The sequence below is a fragment of the Chelmon rostratus genome, chromosome 21 (genome assembly GCF_017976325.1).
Source record: "Chelmon rostratus isolate fCheRos1 chromosome 21, fCheRos1.pri, whole genome shotgun sequence".
NCBI classification, from domain to species: Eukaryota; Metazoa; Chordata; class Actinopteri; order Chaetodontiformes; family Chaetodontidae; genus Chelmon; species Chelmon rostratus.
Window position 1 is genome coordinate 16,145,493 of NC_055678.1, and position 14,898 is coordinate 16,160,390.

The window sequence follows — 14,898 nt, forward strand, 5'->3', positions numbered from 1 at the left end:
AGGTATGACGATCAAAGTCGCTGAAGAATAAGAGAATCGGCCTTTGAGTGCTTTCGTGGCAGAGAAGTTCAACTTGAGTGAGAGACTGCTGCACTTCACTGAAGGTAGGTAGGGCAGGTCAGTATTTCTCCGCCCTTATCTTTTATTTGCTACCTCTTCATTCACTGTCTGGGTCAACAGGTTTGAATCCACCTCAGTTGAAAGAGCAATAGGATCAATGGGGGTGGGGCATGAATGATTAGCCAATCAGTGCTATGAGTGGGACTGACGCTGTTGTCAAGCTGTGTGCCGGAACCAAGGACGGGTTGGAACAACAATGGCAACCACGACATGTTCTCACTATCACCTGACAATGCAGTGTCTTTTAACTTGCACTGCTCCACTCTCAAAACCCCAGCAAAACCAGCATGTTGGCATGGCTACGCACATGTGTTGACTTCGGGCGGATACACTGGTTTCTGTTGATATGATACAGACGTGTTGATGAGGAAAAATCAGATCCCTCTCCCCCACAGACATCAAGTAGAGTGGGCCCAATGTCAGACTGAAGATGCTCTGTGTAACAAGTTGACAATTCAGTCTGACATTAGACAAATCCATCCATTCATCCACGCCTACCTCCTCTCCTGCGGTTCAAGTGTGGCAAACTGACAGCGATTTTACAGCAGAAGCCTCCATCTTGTTAAGTTCTGGATCAATCGATAAAATTGAAGATGAAGGCAGGAGATGCCCAGCTATTAACATTTTTTTTGTTCAAAGAAATGACAGCCATCCATCATCCATCCTTCAAATCACTGTGATCGGATTGTCGCCATGTGCTGACATTAGCAAAATGTCTGCACTATCTGCAAGCCTCAAACCCTGTACAGAGGTACACAGCAGTAGCACTTCACCTGTCTAGCAATCCTTCCCCGCATCCCTCGAATTATTACAGCCACAAACAGCAGCAGTAGCATCAATACCTTACTCTCTACAATTCAATGGCAATGATGTACTGTTGATTCGGTCTGCCCACCACTTTGGTCCAGACTGAAATATGCCAACAACCACTGAAACTAAACTGTTTTGTTTTGTTTGACTAAAAGGATCCCTCAACATTTCTTTTACAATCTTCAGGTGAAAATTTTAATTTGTCCAAATCTTTAGTTTTTGACTGACTCCCTGCATAACTAATGATATTCCCATCAGTCTCTGCTGTGATTTGTGTTTTGTGATCATTTTTAATATCAGCATGCTCACATGCTAAAGTGAGATTGTGAACATGATAAATATTATACATGCTAAGCATCAGCATGCTAACATTTTTAGCATTGTTAGCATGGTGACTTTAGCATTTAGCTCAGAGCACCGTTGTGACTGAAGAGTCTTCGTCTTGGATGATGATTATGACTTCACAAATGGCGCTCAAAATTTTGTATTCAGTGCTGTTCAGATACACATACTAAGTAGTTGATATCATTAGTGTCAGGGGAAAAAATCCAATTGTTTCAAGATCTCTACTCAAATATCAGTGTATCCATCCCTCACCTTCTTTGAGCTGCAGCAGCACCGTGCTGTCACTGGGGTCACTGCAGAAGTAGCCTCCGCCCTGCTCATCCAAGAACAGCTCGTCCTGCCTGAGCTGCAGCTCCTCGGCCCACTGCAACCACTGCGTCTGCAGCGTGGCCTCGTACAGGTCCAGCAAGCCGCAAATGATGAAGGCGTAGTCATCCAGGAAGCCTGAGATAGGTGGAGATCTGGAGAACATGGTGGGAGAAGGGAGATGAAAAGTCAGAGAAGTGGGAGAGGAGCGAGAATGAGGACATGTTTCATTAAGAATTTATTGAAAGATCAGTATGAGAATTGCAGAGATGGGTTACTGATGAACTAGTTCAGCCCCCCCAACTGCTTGTTTATAATTCCAGAGGAAGATCAAGCTATGATTTCTATCTAGATAGTGTATAAACCCAGAAGAAATGGCTTGAAAGTTAGACCACAAAAAGCTAGAAGGTATTAGTTGTGACAGTGCAGAGCCACATTACGATACATCGCAGGCTGAGTATAATCTCTGCCTTGAGCATTTTTCTCTATGTGAGACTACTCATCTGCCTTCTCTTACTGTAGAAGGCATCAGAGACATTTATACAAACACACACGGTCTTTGAAGTTTCGAGTGAAGCAGGACAGTAATTAGACAAATTTGTTTAGTTTGATCTCGCTCGAGCATCAGTGTGCCATGTCTCTCTATCTTCTTCCAGGTAACTTTTAAAATGTTTATCCTTTCAATTAAACTTACTTTATTTCACTTTGAAATCCACTCTACACCTTGAGTTTTCTGTCTGTGTCAATCTGTCTCAATTTTACAACCTGTTCTCTGTCACTGGTTTTTACACCCCAACAACAAGACCCCTCTAGACTCCCACACCGTTCCCCCTGCCTCCAATTCCCACAATAGCACCCCGGCTGGGTAAGTGCAGGGGGACTGACGGTGACAGGAAGCCAGATAGTGCTGCGTCAGGCGAGGCTGGTGGCTGGTGGTCAAGAGGCTGAAAACAGGAGGAGGCTTTTGAGGAGATGAAATGCATGAGGACATGGGGAGGTCAGGAGTCATATCTGCGCCTATCTTTGCCAGACAGACAGAGGTTGACTCATAAGTTGAAAGGAAACCGCAAGCACTCTTGGACTAGACAGGACACGGTGAGTTTAATTTAAATCCAAAGGGGCAGAAAGTATTTGGAACTTGACATCATGACAAATGAAACTTAACCTGATGATCACAAGTTCGATGGATAGATCAAACAGAGAAGCTTTGAGAGGAGTACTTTATCATAGGTGGAAAGTTAAGCAGAACTGCATTTGCCAAACGAACCAATTAGTCTTCATAAAGTCTTTCCTCTTGTAAAACTGAAACATTTTGCTTGAAATCCCTTCAGTTAAAGCATAAATGTCACCTCTGTGGTGCTCGTCCAAGTTTCCGAGCGTAGCGTCTTTTTGCCTCGTTCTGGTGCGCCACCCTGTAACAGGCTCACTATTGCTCCCATGTGGTCGGAGAGGAGAAAACACCCACCACTGCTGCGGCCAGTGACAGCCGCTGTTGTATTACATTTCTACACATAAAATTTTCTTTTTTTCTTGCAAATGAGCAAAACTTTTCTAGTCTTTGTACTCATCAAGATCATCACAGCTCTTTGTGAATAACGCCATCTGTCACGCGGCGGCATGTCATCTGGCTGAGGTGACTCCAGCCATGGGGATGACAACTTGAGACAAGACTTCAAGAGGGCCTCACCGGCGCGCAAAAAGGTAAAAGCCTTTCCGAAATACTCAACAGCCTTTTCATTCACACCTTCAACAGTGCGTGTTAAATGACTCATTTCCCTGAGAGCAAAGATAAAACGCCCTGTCAGTCTCCCGTATCATAGCACTCGGAGACAGTTTTATAATAATAGCTTCATAATGGTCCTCTCATACACTAGCTACTTCACTCGCCCCTGAAAAAAGCTTAGAGGGAGAAACCTATTGGGGCGATACGGGTCACGTAAACACATCGACTCCCATTATTTTTACAACAGCAGCGACCTTTATGTTGGAGAATAATTTAATACACTTGCTCGTGCTACAGAATGTACTGTTTAACTATTACACTGTGCCACTACATATGGAATGACACATAATAATGTCACGTAGGAGAAATAATAGGAGAGGTGAGCAAGAGAGAGAAAGATGGAAACAAAGAGACACCCACAGAGATTTCCCTTTTTGTCTCATTAATCTGAAACATATCTGGTGTTTGTTTCCATGTGACATCAGAAGACCCACAGAATTCATCTCACGTTCCTGTGCTTCTGATTGCTCTTTGTGGACTATTACATGTGATGACACCTGACACTTCATCTGCTGTCTGTCACTGCATCTGTCTCTCTTCTCAAACCACTCACTACACTCTCTCTCTTTAGACTACAGGACATACTCCTAAAAAAATGTTATGACTATCTTAATATTGTGTGTAAAAGTGTAAATGTAAAGCAGGGAGGCACAACAAAAGAGGAAAAGAGCGTGCAAACTACGCCGTGGGACTGCAGCTTAGCTTGGACTCAGGTGCAGGGATCAGGTTTGCTGACCATTGGGGCTATTGGTATTAGACACTGTCTGATAATTGTTCTTATGGGATAGGTCTGGTGATATTCTACACAATGAACTGATCCAACGAACAAGTATTATGTCTGTATCCAAAGCCTGGTAGAGCTCCTATGTTGTCCAAACGCCATTAAACACACATCAGTGCACTGGGTGACATGAACACACTCACTGTGGTCTATTTTTACTCAATCCAACATACAACCTCCTAATGCTGTCAGTGCTAACTAGTGCACCATATGTGGATTAAATCCACAGCCCGACAAATGCACTAGTGCTACTGTTTGAGTATTTGCCAAACACTCCTCTGTGTGTTTGAAGTTTTTGGGTTTTGAGCTGTAAATCCTGATTTTGGCGAAGCCCCCTCGCTCCATTTACAGGAACTGTTAAAGCCACATCCTATAATAATAGTCTAGACAATAGTGCGCCTCCAACTTGTTGGAAACAGTTCGGAAAGGCCTCTTTCAACATGACTATGCCCCCATGCACAAAGCCAGGTCCATAAAGACACAGTTTTGCCTGTTTGTTTGTGGATGAAATGTAACACCAACATACGTGGTTGACCTCACTAATGCTCTTCTGGTTGAACGGGAGTAAATCCCTGCAGCCAGGTTCCAAAATTTGTGGGAAGCATTCGCAGTAGACTCGAGGCTGTTATAACACCATATCAATGCCAGTGGTTTTGGGGAACCATGAAATGCTCAGACTACCACATGCTTTGTTCAGGTGTTCCCATACTTTGCAGCAGAAACAATTGTTTCTTGGAATTGGTTGTTACTGACTGAACACAACAACCTGCAGACACACATTACCAAAGAATCAAGTAATCACTGGTAAATGCAGTGCAGCACAGCTGCCATATGACCAAACATGTGGACAAATCAAGTCAGAGTGAGTCAACATCACCAGTGTCCCTCTGCAACCTTGCCACTGTTTCATTGTTCTCATTCTCAGTGCACCCTCTGGTCCACTCAATCATCCAGTGTCGGGAAAGGGACGTAGAAATTCTACAGCATCAGCTCCACAACACCACCACAGCCTATTAACCCAGGTACTCTAATCTACCTCACTAACCCATGGCCCATATGGAAACTAAACCAGGATCGAAAAAAGGGCCTTGGTAAGCATTCTCAATGCTGACAACGTCCTGAATTGGACAATTATGAATGAGAAAGAAGCTGTGAAACAAGGCCAGGAGTGTTTAGGCACGAGTGTGGATCTGTTCATGCCTGTGTTTAAAATTGTATCCATTTCATCATGCGTGTTGTGGGTCTCCTGGCTTTCTTTTTCTGCTGATTCCGTGGCATTTAACACTCGATCATTCACAGCAACTAGGGCACGGGGCTGGCCAGCAGAACGAGGACACCTGGAGCGGCATGTTTGTGCGAGTGTGTGTGTTGCTGTTCTGAACATTCCCAGCGTAACCCAATGAGTGAAAGCAGCCACTTGCTGAGCCACTTGCTGGCTGTGTGGAGTAACCTGATGTCTTCAAAGTCATGTACATGACTAATAAAGGGCTACATTTCTGCTGGAAGAACACGATTTGTTGGCCATGACGAATTCAACCAAAACTAGGATAAGTATATATATAAATAATTCTCCATTGATGATCAATACGCTTATTGTACTAAGCTAAAATTCTGCGTATTCTCCCCACACAGAGCTTCTCCTCTCACTGTTTCAGTCCACAAGGTCTGGGGGAAGGGAATAAACCCTTCAACTTCATATGCCATTCAACAGGCATCTATAATTCACTTTAAATATGGCCAATCTTGTTTCAAATATGCAGTATGATAGAGGCTAATGACTGACCTGTGCATGTAAATGCAGTTTTGTAGTAACCAGGTTACTGCAGTGCATGTGAACATGTTCTCTGATTTCCTGCCATAACCTGATTTATTCCAATGGCCTTGTTTCCTGTTTGTGTATAAACAGTCATCGTAGCACAGCAAAACGGCTTGCTGACCCTGAACTGTAAGTAAAGCTCTCACTTACAAAAATTGCTACATTATTTCTTTAATCTTGGAGTTAAGTGAATATAAACACATTCCTGTCTCAGTGCCAGAAAGGGACAAAAGTTCTTCCAGGCATGACTCACCAGTTTCTGACTTGTAATGGCACAATGGAGCAATGTTTGGACGAGCGGGTCCCTGCTTTGTTTGCATTTGCACATACAGACGTGAGTGCACATTCCTGCCAGTCGTTTCATATTATTGCACTGATGGACAAGCGGCGGCAGTGCAACAGGAAAAGTAGCAAAAAAAAAGGAAAGAATAAGACTTACAGTATGTAGATATGGATGTTGACAAGTCAGGTTTACTGTTTTTCAAGAAAATCAGCTTTGTCAGTGTTTTATGAGGAAAGAAATGCATTTTAAAAATGCCTAAATGTAAAGAGAACTTTGGCTGCTTAGAAGAAAACGCCACCTGCCTGATGGATTTCTGGTCTAACTCTGGAAGATACTCACTGGATTTATCTAAATCAGACTGTTGAACTCAGTAGAATACATTTTCATGTACCTACAAGTGAAATTTGTGTTGTCTCATTCTCGCAACTTTTATCTTGTCTAGACACAGTGTGGACTCACTGTTACAATACACTGATACATATCCAATAACAGTCTGGAGGACCATGACAAACTTTTGTTTTAAAGACCCTGCACACCTGTTATTTATATTTATTACAGGATTAATGCTCAAAAACTCAGCTAATGTGCTTTTGGATGACTGTGTAAGGGTGTGTTGATCAAGCTTGATTGATTGACAGTGGTCTGGAAACATACTGTAACTAGACAAGCCCACAACTGACAATTCAAATGTTACTAAATTCTGATTGGTGCACAGGAGAGAGATCACATCCTGCGCTAACCCTCATCACTCAGAAGAGTGCAAAAAAAAAAAAAAAGCAAACATAGAAATCTCTGAAGTGCAATAACCAATACTAACTTTGGCAGAAAGTAATGTGTTCTGATAGGATCATCATTCACATAACGACAAACTGATTGAGAAAACAGCCATTCGTGACCTTTAAATCACGACCGCCACATTATCAAAACTCTCTTCTTACATCTGATGCACCTCCATCTCGTCTCCATAGTAACAGGATCGGAGGATGATCTGCTGCTGAGCATCCCACAGGTGCTCCTTTAGGAAGTTGCCAGCCCGCACCGCCCTCTCCAGCAGGGCCTTGTCCCCCAGCGCAGCTCCAACACGAGCGTAGGCAGAGAGCATCAGACCTGAGGGGAGCAAAAGAAAGGTGATGGTGGAATGATTAGGTCTAAAATACTGAGTTACTCATTTTAAAGCATCATGTCCTCGCTGTGGTACCAACGTGTAGCTGCACCACAGTCCCAGCTTGGTTATTTTTCCCACTCTTTGAAGTCTCCTTGTTCCTTCTCCTTCTTTCTCTCTTGCCTCTCTCTTCCCTCTTTCCCTTCACTCCTCTTTCATGTAGTGTATCAAAGCCTGGCGAGTGCACAGCCCGGGCTTCAAAGTGTTGCAGAGGGGGACAGGTGATTAATGGAGAGGTTTCTTCATTAGAGAAGAGAAGGGGAGTCTTGCGTTTAATTGCAAAGTTCTCAGGATCTCAGAGCCTCATTACCTCACTAATACACTCTGTCTTGAGACGTCAGCCCTATGAGTAAATTTTTTTGTTGCATGAGTGTGTTTGCGTATGTGTGGTGGGCTTTTTGTTCTTGTAATTAATCACATCTGAGACAGTGTGCTCAACAAGCAATGTTTGGGGGTGTCCAAATTGGCATCAGACTAATGGGAAGTGACAACTAGTGTCTCTATAATAATCTACACACATTTTCATGCTGCTCCCAATCTATTGCTCTTCCTGACATTCTTGCTTTTTTTCACAGTTTAAGGGGATTTGAGGGAGTTTTCCCGAAACAGAGTGTCTCAGGATAGACGGTGCTGCACACTATTTAGATTGTAGAGCAAATTTGCAATTTTGGGATACGTATTTTCCGCACCATAGGGCGCACCTTCAATGAATGGCCTATATTAAAACTTTTTTCATATATAGGGCGCACCGCATAGACAGAAACTACCGTACTGTGGTGTCTGGGGTTGCGTTATGCATCCACTAGATCAGGGGTCGGCAACCCGCGGCTCCGGAGCCGCATGCGGCTCTTTCATCCCTCTGATGCGGCTCCTGAAAATAATTAATGAGCATTTATTTAAAATGTATTTTATTTTAGTTTGTTCGTTTTGAAACAAACACCGTGCGAGCTCACAGATGACAGCTTATCCTGCGTAAAGATGTAGGTGACGGCGCACAGTGCGGATGTGCAGACGCTGTGCGCTGAGGTTCAGGAGCAGAAATCACATTAACCACGTTTAATATTTTAATTGCCAATTATTTAGCATATATTCATATTTTTCATTGTTCAGCGAAATAGTCATTTTATTATTCAGGTTGACAGCTGACTGCATGCGCCATTAAAAGGATGGCGGCACGCAGAGAGTGGAATGCCCTTTACACATTTACTTCGGCCACACCCTCTGACTACGATAGCCATAATTAACCAATATTGATCCATATAAAAGGCGCATCAGATTATAAGGTGCACTGTTGGTTTTTGAGAAAATTAAAGGCTTTCAGGTGCGCCTTATAGTGCGGAAAATACGGTAAATAAAATCATCTTGATGCTTGATGTTTTGGAAAAATAGAAAAATTAAGTTCTTCAAAAACAGATCAGAGTGTAGCAGGTATTTATCCTGCCTCTGTTTGCCCTTCTGAATACACCTTGCACATGCTGTCTGTTAGAGACATGATAACTGTTATGTCTGTTCATTTTATTTTACAAAACAGTGATGTTGGGACATTTTGTAAAAACCATTTCATGTGCAGAACACTGACTCTATATGTGTCTGTCAAAGAGAGAGCTGAAACAGATGTCATGAGAATATTTCACTTTTGAAATATGTCCTTAGTGAGATTTGCTGATTAATTATACAACACCAGTGCCTCATTAAAAAGGGTAATAGGTCTGTCAGCTTTGTATATCATAAGTCAATGTCTGGTGCCAGCTTGGCAGAAATTAAAACTTCATCAATAAACTGAGGGAAAACACATCTCCCTGCACGTACCATAAGTCACCAGGAGCATTCATACTTTTACTTGACTTCACCTGACATGAGATAATGTTAACATGATTGCTGCAGTATTAACATGTGAGTAAACTTGTCTAGACTTTACCATTCCAGGAGGCCAACATCTTGGTGTCCAGGTGCGGACGCGGCCGACTCTTCCTCACTTCTGCCATTTTGGCCCTGGCGGAGGCCAGGAGCTCGTTGACCTTCTCAACAGTGATGCCAAAGTGAGCAGCCGTTAACTCCGCTGAATAACGCACGATCAGCACATTTTGGCCCTGCAGCTCCCCGTGGGGGTCCTGGCAACGTACAGTACAGGGGAGAAGAGGGTGTTCACACAAATGAACTCACACTGACTGCAACAGATGTCATGTTAATGTCGTAATGGAGCAGGTTTAACACCTTAAGTGGCTGTCAGAATAAAACAAAACAAGTGATTAAAGAGTGATTATTTTCATGACTTTCTGATTGATTTTTCCACATAAGCACAAAACACATAAGTCCACTTTGTCTAAATGTTTTAAGAGTAATTTTTCAACTTCAATCTTTCAACCCATCCATCCACCCTTTCAACTGCAATCCCAGCAAGGGCTGCACTTAAGACAAGTGACATAAAAATGAAAGCTACCTGTTCCGGAGCGACATTGCCTTGCACCTTCACCCCATAGTGGTGCATGAAGATGTCTGCCTGCGTGGCAGATCCAGTGGCACCCTCCACCACATCTGGGAGCAGATCCCGAACTTCTGAGGCTGTCCAAACGCAGAAAGCCCCTTCACGCTTTTCTGATCCCCCCGATGCTGGGACAGAGTCTGCATCCTCTGCACTGTAGAAACCCCCAGACTGTTGCAGACAATAAACAGGGACAGAGGTAGAGGGAGATGGAGAATCGTTATTTAACGGCAAGCAGATCTGAAATAAATATAGGACTTATGACGCATATGTAAGGAATATATGGGAGCCCTCAGATTTCACAGTACATATTCTGTGCAGTCACATGGTACATAGCTGATGATCCTATTTGAAGACTGCAATGTAAATAGTTGTGGATGTTAAAATCAAGCTTTCTTTGGTCAAACTAGCCTGGATAAGACCACTAAATTTAACACATCAAAGATCACTAGCATGGCACTCTGCTAAAGGAAAAGCACAGAGAATATTTCTTGTTTCACGACTGAATCAAGGCCTCAACATTACTGTGCAGAACTATAATATTCTGATTAATAATGGTGAAAGCTGGGGAACAGAGGTAAAAAGTCTGAATGTCCAGACACACTTTGTTATAAAGGAAATTGGTGATAAAGTTAACAACTGACGGGAACATTTGAGGGTGAAACACACTTAAGAAGTTTAACCACTGGTAAGCAGGTGTCACAGTGGCCCAAGATGTTTGATGTACAACACCTAAATATCAACGTCTCCAGTTTGAATCTGGCAGTGGACCTTTGAAACTACCTACTTCTTCAAAGAGTAACTTAAAACTCAATGTAACAGTACACAAAATTTACAGTTCGGTATGTCCCTCATTTCTGGAGTCATGGTTCAGTATGTTTTCAGTGCAGCAGGCAAAACAACAAAAGTGTAGAAAAGAACATTTCTCTCTTTGAAAAATGCAAACATTCCACAGTGGCTCATAAAATGATACAGTTAAGGCAATCAAATACTGGTATACTGTCAATAAGAAAAAATAAACAACAAAAATAAATAACACAGTGAAGCTTTATCGTAATACTCTGACCTGCTGATGATTCCTGAACTGTAGCCTGTGCTCTTTTGTACAGGACCGCACAACGGAAAATGCATACACAAAGGCACACTGGAGCAGGGCTCACGCCCTTTGAGCTTGTGCTATAATTACGTATTCTCTGGACAGAGGATGGTAGCATATCCACAGAGATAAACACACCAAAACGTAGCATTCGCTATTGCTTTGGCCTGAATCTGCAGGACTCTGCTGCCTGAACTCTGTTGGGAGATGGACTTGCCTCCCAGTCTGTGTTTATCTGGTCCCACTAATTGACATATTTGGGTGATGCCATCTTAAATTGTAAGTCTGAAGTGTTACCGCACACGTACTAGACTTCATTTGAACAATATCAGCATACAGTTCACATTTTTCACTAAAACTCACTGGCAATCTGTAATCCTCCCATACAGTGCATCTTAATGTCATGGGAGCATCCACCAGCTCTGGTCTCTCATTTGTGCTGGCATTCAGATGGCAGCAACACCACATGAGCTTGACCAAGCGGGCTGACCAGGCTAAACTGTAACTGAGAACTGACTATTTTGATACAGCGGATAAACAGCAACTGGAGAGCTGCCAAAACTTCAGAGTAAAACAAACAAAGACACATACCAAACTGAACGTCCTGTATGGAATGGTTTGGGACGAATACAAGCCCGCAGTAACACCGGTCTGAAAGGCACTACTTCAACACATTTCTTAATAAACTTTCCAAAAGTACTTGTGTGTCGCACTTATGTTATTTAGAGGCACTTCACTATTTTTAATAATGTCATGTCAATGCCATCCAGGCCACATTGTCTGTGACTGATCAGTTTGCTATGTGCTCTAGTGAAGGTGTTCAACTAGTGAAGCCTACTTTGTTGTTTGATAAAATGATGAAGGGCACCCAGAGGCGAAGCTATGGACAGTGCAGGCAGTGCAACCGCACTGTGCACATCCACCTCTGTCATGGAGCATCAGAAGAAAGCATAGTATAACAAAATTGTATGCTTATTCTACATATTACCATAAAAACTACAAAAAAAAAACTATTAAAAAAACAATTCAAATGAATTAATTTTTTCTTATTTCTCTGGTACTCATGTCATACACAGGTGCAATGATGATTGCTGGGTAATATGTTGTCGTGCTATCTTAAGTGTCTATTTGATCATGTGACAACACCACAAGACTGCGGCTAGGTGAAATGCACAGTAAGCAGATCGCAGATCGCAGCGCGAACAATATAATGTGCAGACCTTCGCCCTGGGGTACACTTCTACATCACTGCAGCAGGGTGAGAAGCTGAACCACCACAGGTCAGGAAAACAACATTTCGTGGCTGTGTGAAGCATTTAGCTGAAGCACAGAAACCACAAGAAACCATCTAAATCTAAAGTTACGACCTGAAAACTTGAGAAACCTGATCGTAATCAGTGAGTAAATCAAGAGGATTGAGAACTGTTGGCACAATGGTATTTGTGTAAGCCCTGAGAGAGAGTTCACATGAATACAGTTTGTGTTGAAATAACAAATTTGACAGAAATCAATGAATCAATCAACAGATTTAAAGAACATGATTATACACAATATCACGAATGCCCTCTCAGTTCCTGTATAAACCCTGTGAACAGTATTTTATAGTCGTGATGAGAACTTCAGGAGTCTACCTCCTTGAGGGAATATCCCAGCCATTGTAGAACAAAAGAAACATACAGTCTGTAGTAAATTACCGCTGCGGCATTAATTCATTAGCTTATAATTACATAATAAATCTTGGGGAATATAATGATTACAACGACTGTGGTTTTCATTGTGTGCCCTGTTCGCTGCAGTCTACTCATTAATCAAAGGGAAAAAAGGGTTGACCCTCAGAGGAGAGCAAGGGGTTTAAGAGGCTATTTGTCAACGGGGTCCCACCCCATGCCCTTGAGGATGTATGAACACACAGATGTGCACAAGCGCACACACAGGCCAACACACACACACACACACACTTATCTCCATTTGATGTTCTTGCTTTTACAGATGTGACAAATCAAACTGTAGCTCACAATCATCTACTTTTAATTACTTTCCTTTGCCAACACGCATTCCCAAATTCTCCATTAATACTACCTTTAATATACATCCTAACCAAAACCTAGACCTTATTCTAAATTTCCTTTTTCCCTTTCCTTTAATGCTAGAAAACGCCCTTACTTTAGAATATCTGCCACCACCTTGGTGCCCTAGTGAGGACATATGGTCCCCATAAAACCAGTAAAGCAAAAACATGCACACATACACACACAGAAGTCCTAACAAGGCAGTAGATGATTCACCTTGTCACTCAGGTCTCTGGAGACATAGAGCAGTATGTCCTTAGCCACATCAGCAAAGAGCTGCTCACCTGATACCTGAAAAAGCAAGAACACATAGCACACACCAGCTTAGACTCATGATTCAACCATAAGATAACCTTAAAGGTACCATCATGTGATTTATATGCATGATATTAACTGGAGAACTCGATGCAAATGCTGACGCTATACCCTCATTAAACACGAGCACGTATGTGTGCGCTGTGTGTGTGCCTGTATTAGCTTGCCTGTATGCTGCATGTCCTAATTACCTTTATGTTCGTGTCTCTGTCCACTCTGAAAAACAGGCCAGCCCAGCACACACTCGTGAGAAAACTAAAAACTATGGCATTCAGATTCCAGTGCTCCTTGCTGCATCTTAATTCAGCCGCGCAGTGCACTGGAAACAGGTTTGCATCAATCTGAACTGATCCTCTCCGTTTTAAAAATATCAGCATGCTTTTAAGTGAAAGTAAAAGCTGAATACAACACAAGCCTTTCAATTTACCCAGCTGTGATAGAATGTGTGTGTTTTGGCAACTTCACTTCCGTTATGAATATCTACATTTACTATGAAGCAAAATAAATGTCTGTCAAGTCTCACATCGATGATCTTCACTGAATGGGTAATATGGAGGGAGACGAACACACACACAAACACACCTGCGAGGCAGTTATGTAGGCTACAGCAAGCTGAGCCTGGTCGTACAACATCTTTTCAAAGTGGGGAACATGCCAGGAGGAATCTGTAGAGTAACGATGAAAACCCTGCAGAAGAGAAACATAAGGAGAAATACAGTATATACTTTTAGATGCTAATATTGAATGTTGAAATGATCTAAGAACCAATAATACATTGCTCTGGCACATAAACTCCCCCCTGTCATGGTACTCACAAAGCATATCTGAGCTGAAGTGACAGAAAAGAACTCAAAATAAAATCATGCTCATACAGAGACATACACTTCTATGTTTGTGAGTGTGTCTATGCATAAACAAAGTAATTCAATGTCGCTTAATCTGATGACAACTGGTTTCTAATTTTGTCAATACAATGTCAGAAAAGAGTGAAAAGTGTCCCTAACTTGCCAGAGTGCAAAATGATGTCTGCAAATTGCTTTTCAATTTAAACGTGTATGAACCTGCGCCACATGGTCGTGGATGCCTCCGAGCGCCATCATTCGGAGAGTGTGCAGGGCCATCTGAAGAGCCTCGGCCCCTTCTGAGGTGGAGCGATTCACACACCAGTATGACATGAGGAACATCAGATTCACTGTGGAGGGAGGAAGAGAAGGATAAATAGAGAGAAAGTGAGATGAAGAGCTTCAAACGCATGTCCACCAAGGTTCTTGCTGAGTATACCTGGTGTGGGGAACTTGGGAGCGTCTCTAAAGCCACCATACTCCTCCTCGTAGGAATGCGCCAACTGCTGGAAGCAGCGATTAGCAACATCTGGAGCCAGTGGAGGATTTTCTCCCGGGTTTGCAGCGACGGCCGTGCCTTTCTTTAGAGCTTCAAGGATCCTCTCACCACTGGACTCCAAAGCAGGACGGTTGTTCTGCCACTAAGGATTTTAAGTATGTAAGTATTTGTCATATATAGAGATGATTA

The 14,898-nt window shown here is 42.6% G+C and overlaps 1 protein-coding gene across 1 annotated transcript in view; it reads right to left on the reverse strand.

The window, feature by feature from the left end:
* spata20 (spermatogenesis associated 20) overlaps positions 1–14,898 on the reverse strand; it is a 40,677-nt gene that overhangs the window by 23,210 nt on the left and 2,569 nt on the right. Inside the window, exons 6-13 of the mRNA XM_041962378.1 lie at positions 14,650–14,851; positions 14,430–14,560; positions 13,951–14,055; positions 13,270–13,344; positions 9,847–10,059; positions 9,325–9,517; positions 7,183–7,351; positions 1,528–1,736 (exon numbers count right to left, since the gene is read on the reverse strand). Of these exons, the coding sequence (XP_041818312.1) occupies positions 1,528–1,736; positions 7,183–7,351; positions 9,325–9,517; positions 9,847–10,059; positions 13,270–13,344; positions 13,951–14,055; positions 14,430–14,560; positions 14,650–14,851 (1,297 nt within the window). The remainder of the gene's footprint in view (positions 1–1,527; positions 1,737–7,182; positions 7,352–9,324; positions 9,518–9,846; positions 10,060–13,269; positions 13,345–13,950; positions 14,056–14,429; positions 14,561–14,649; positions 14,852–14,898) is intronic.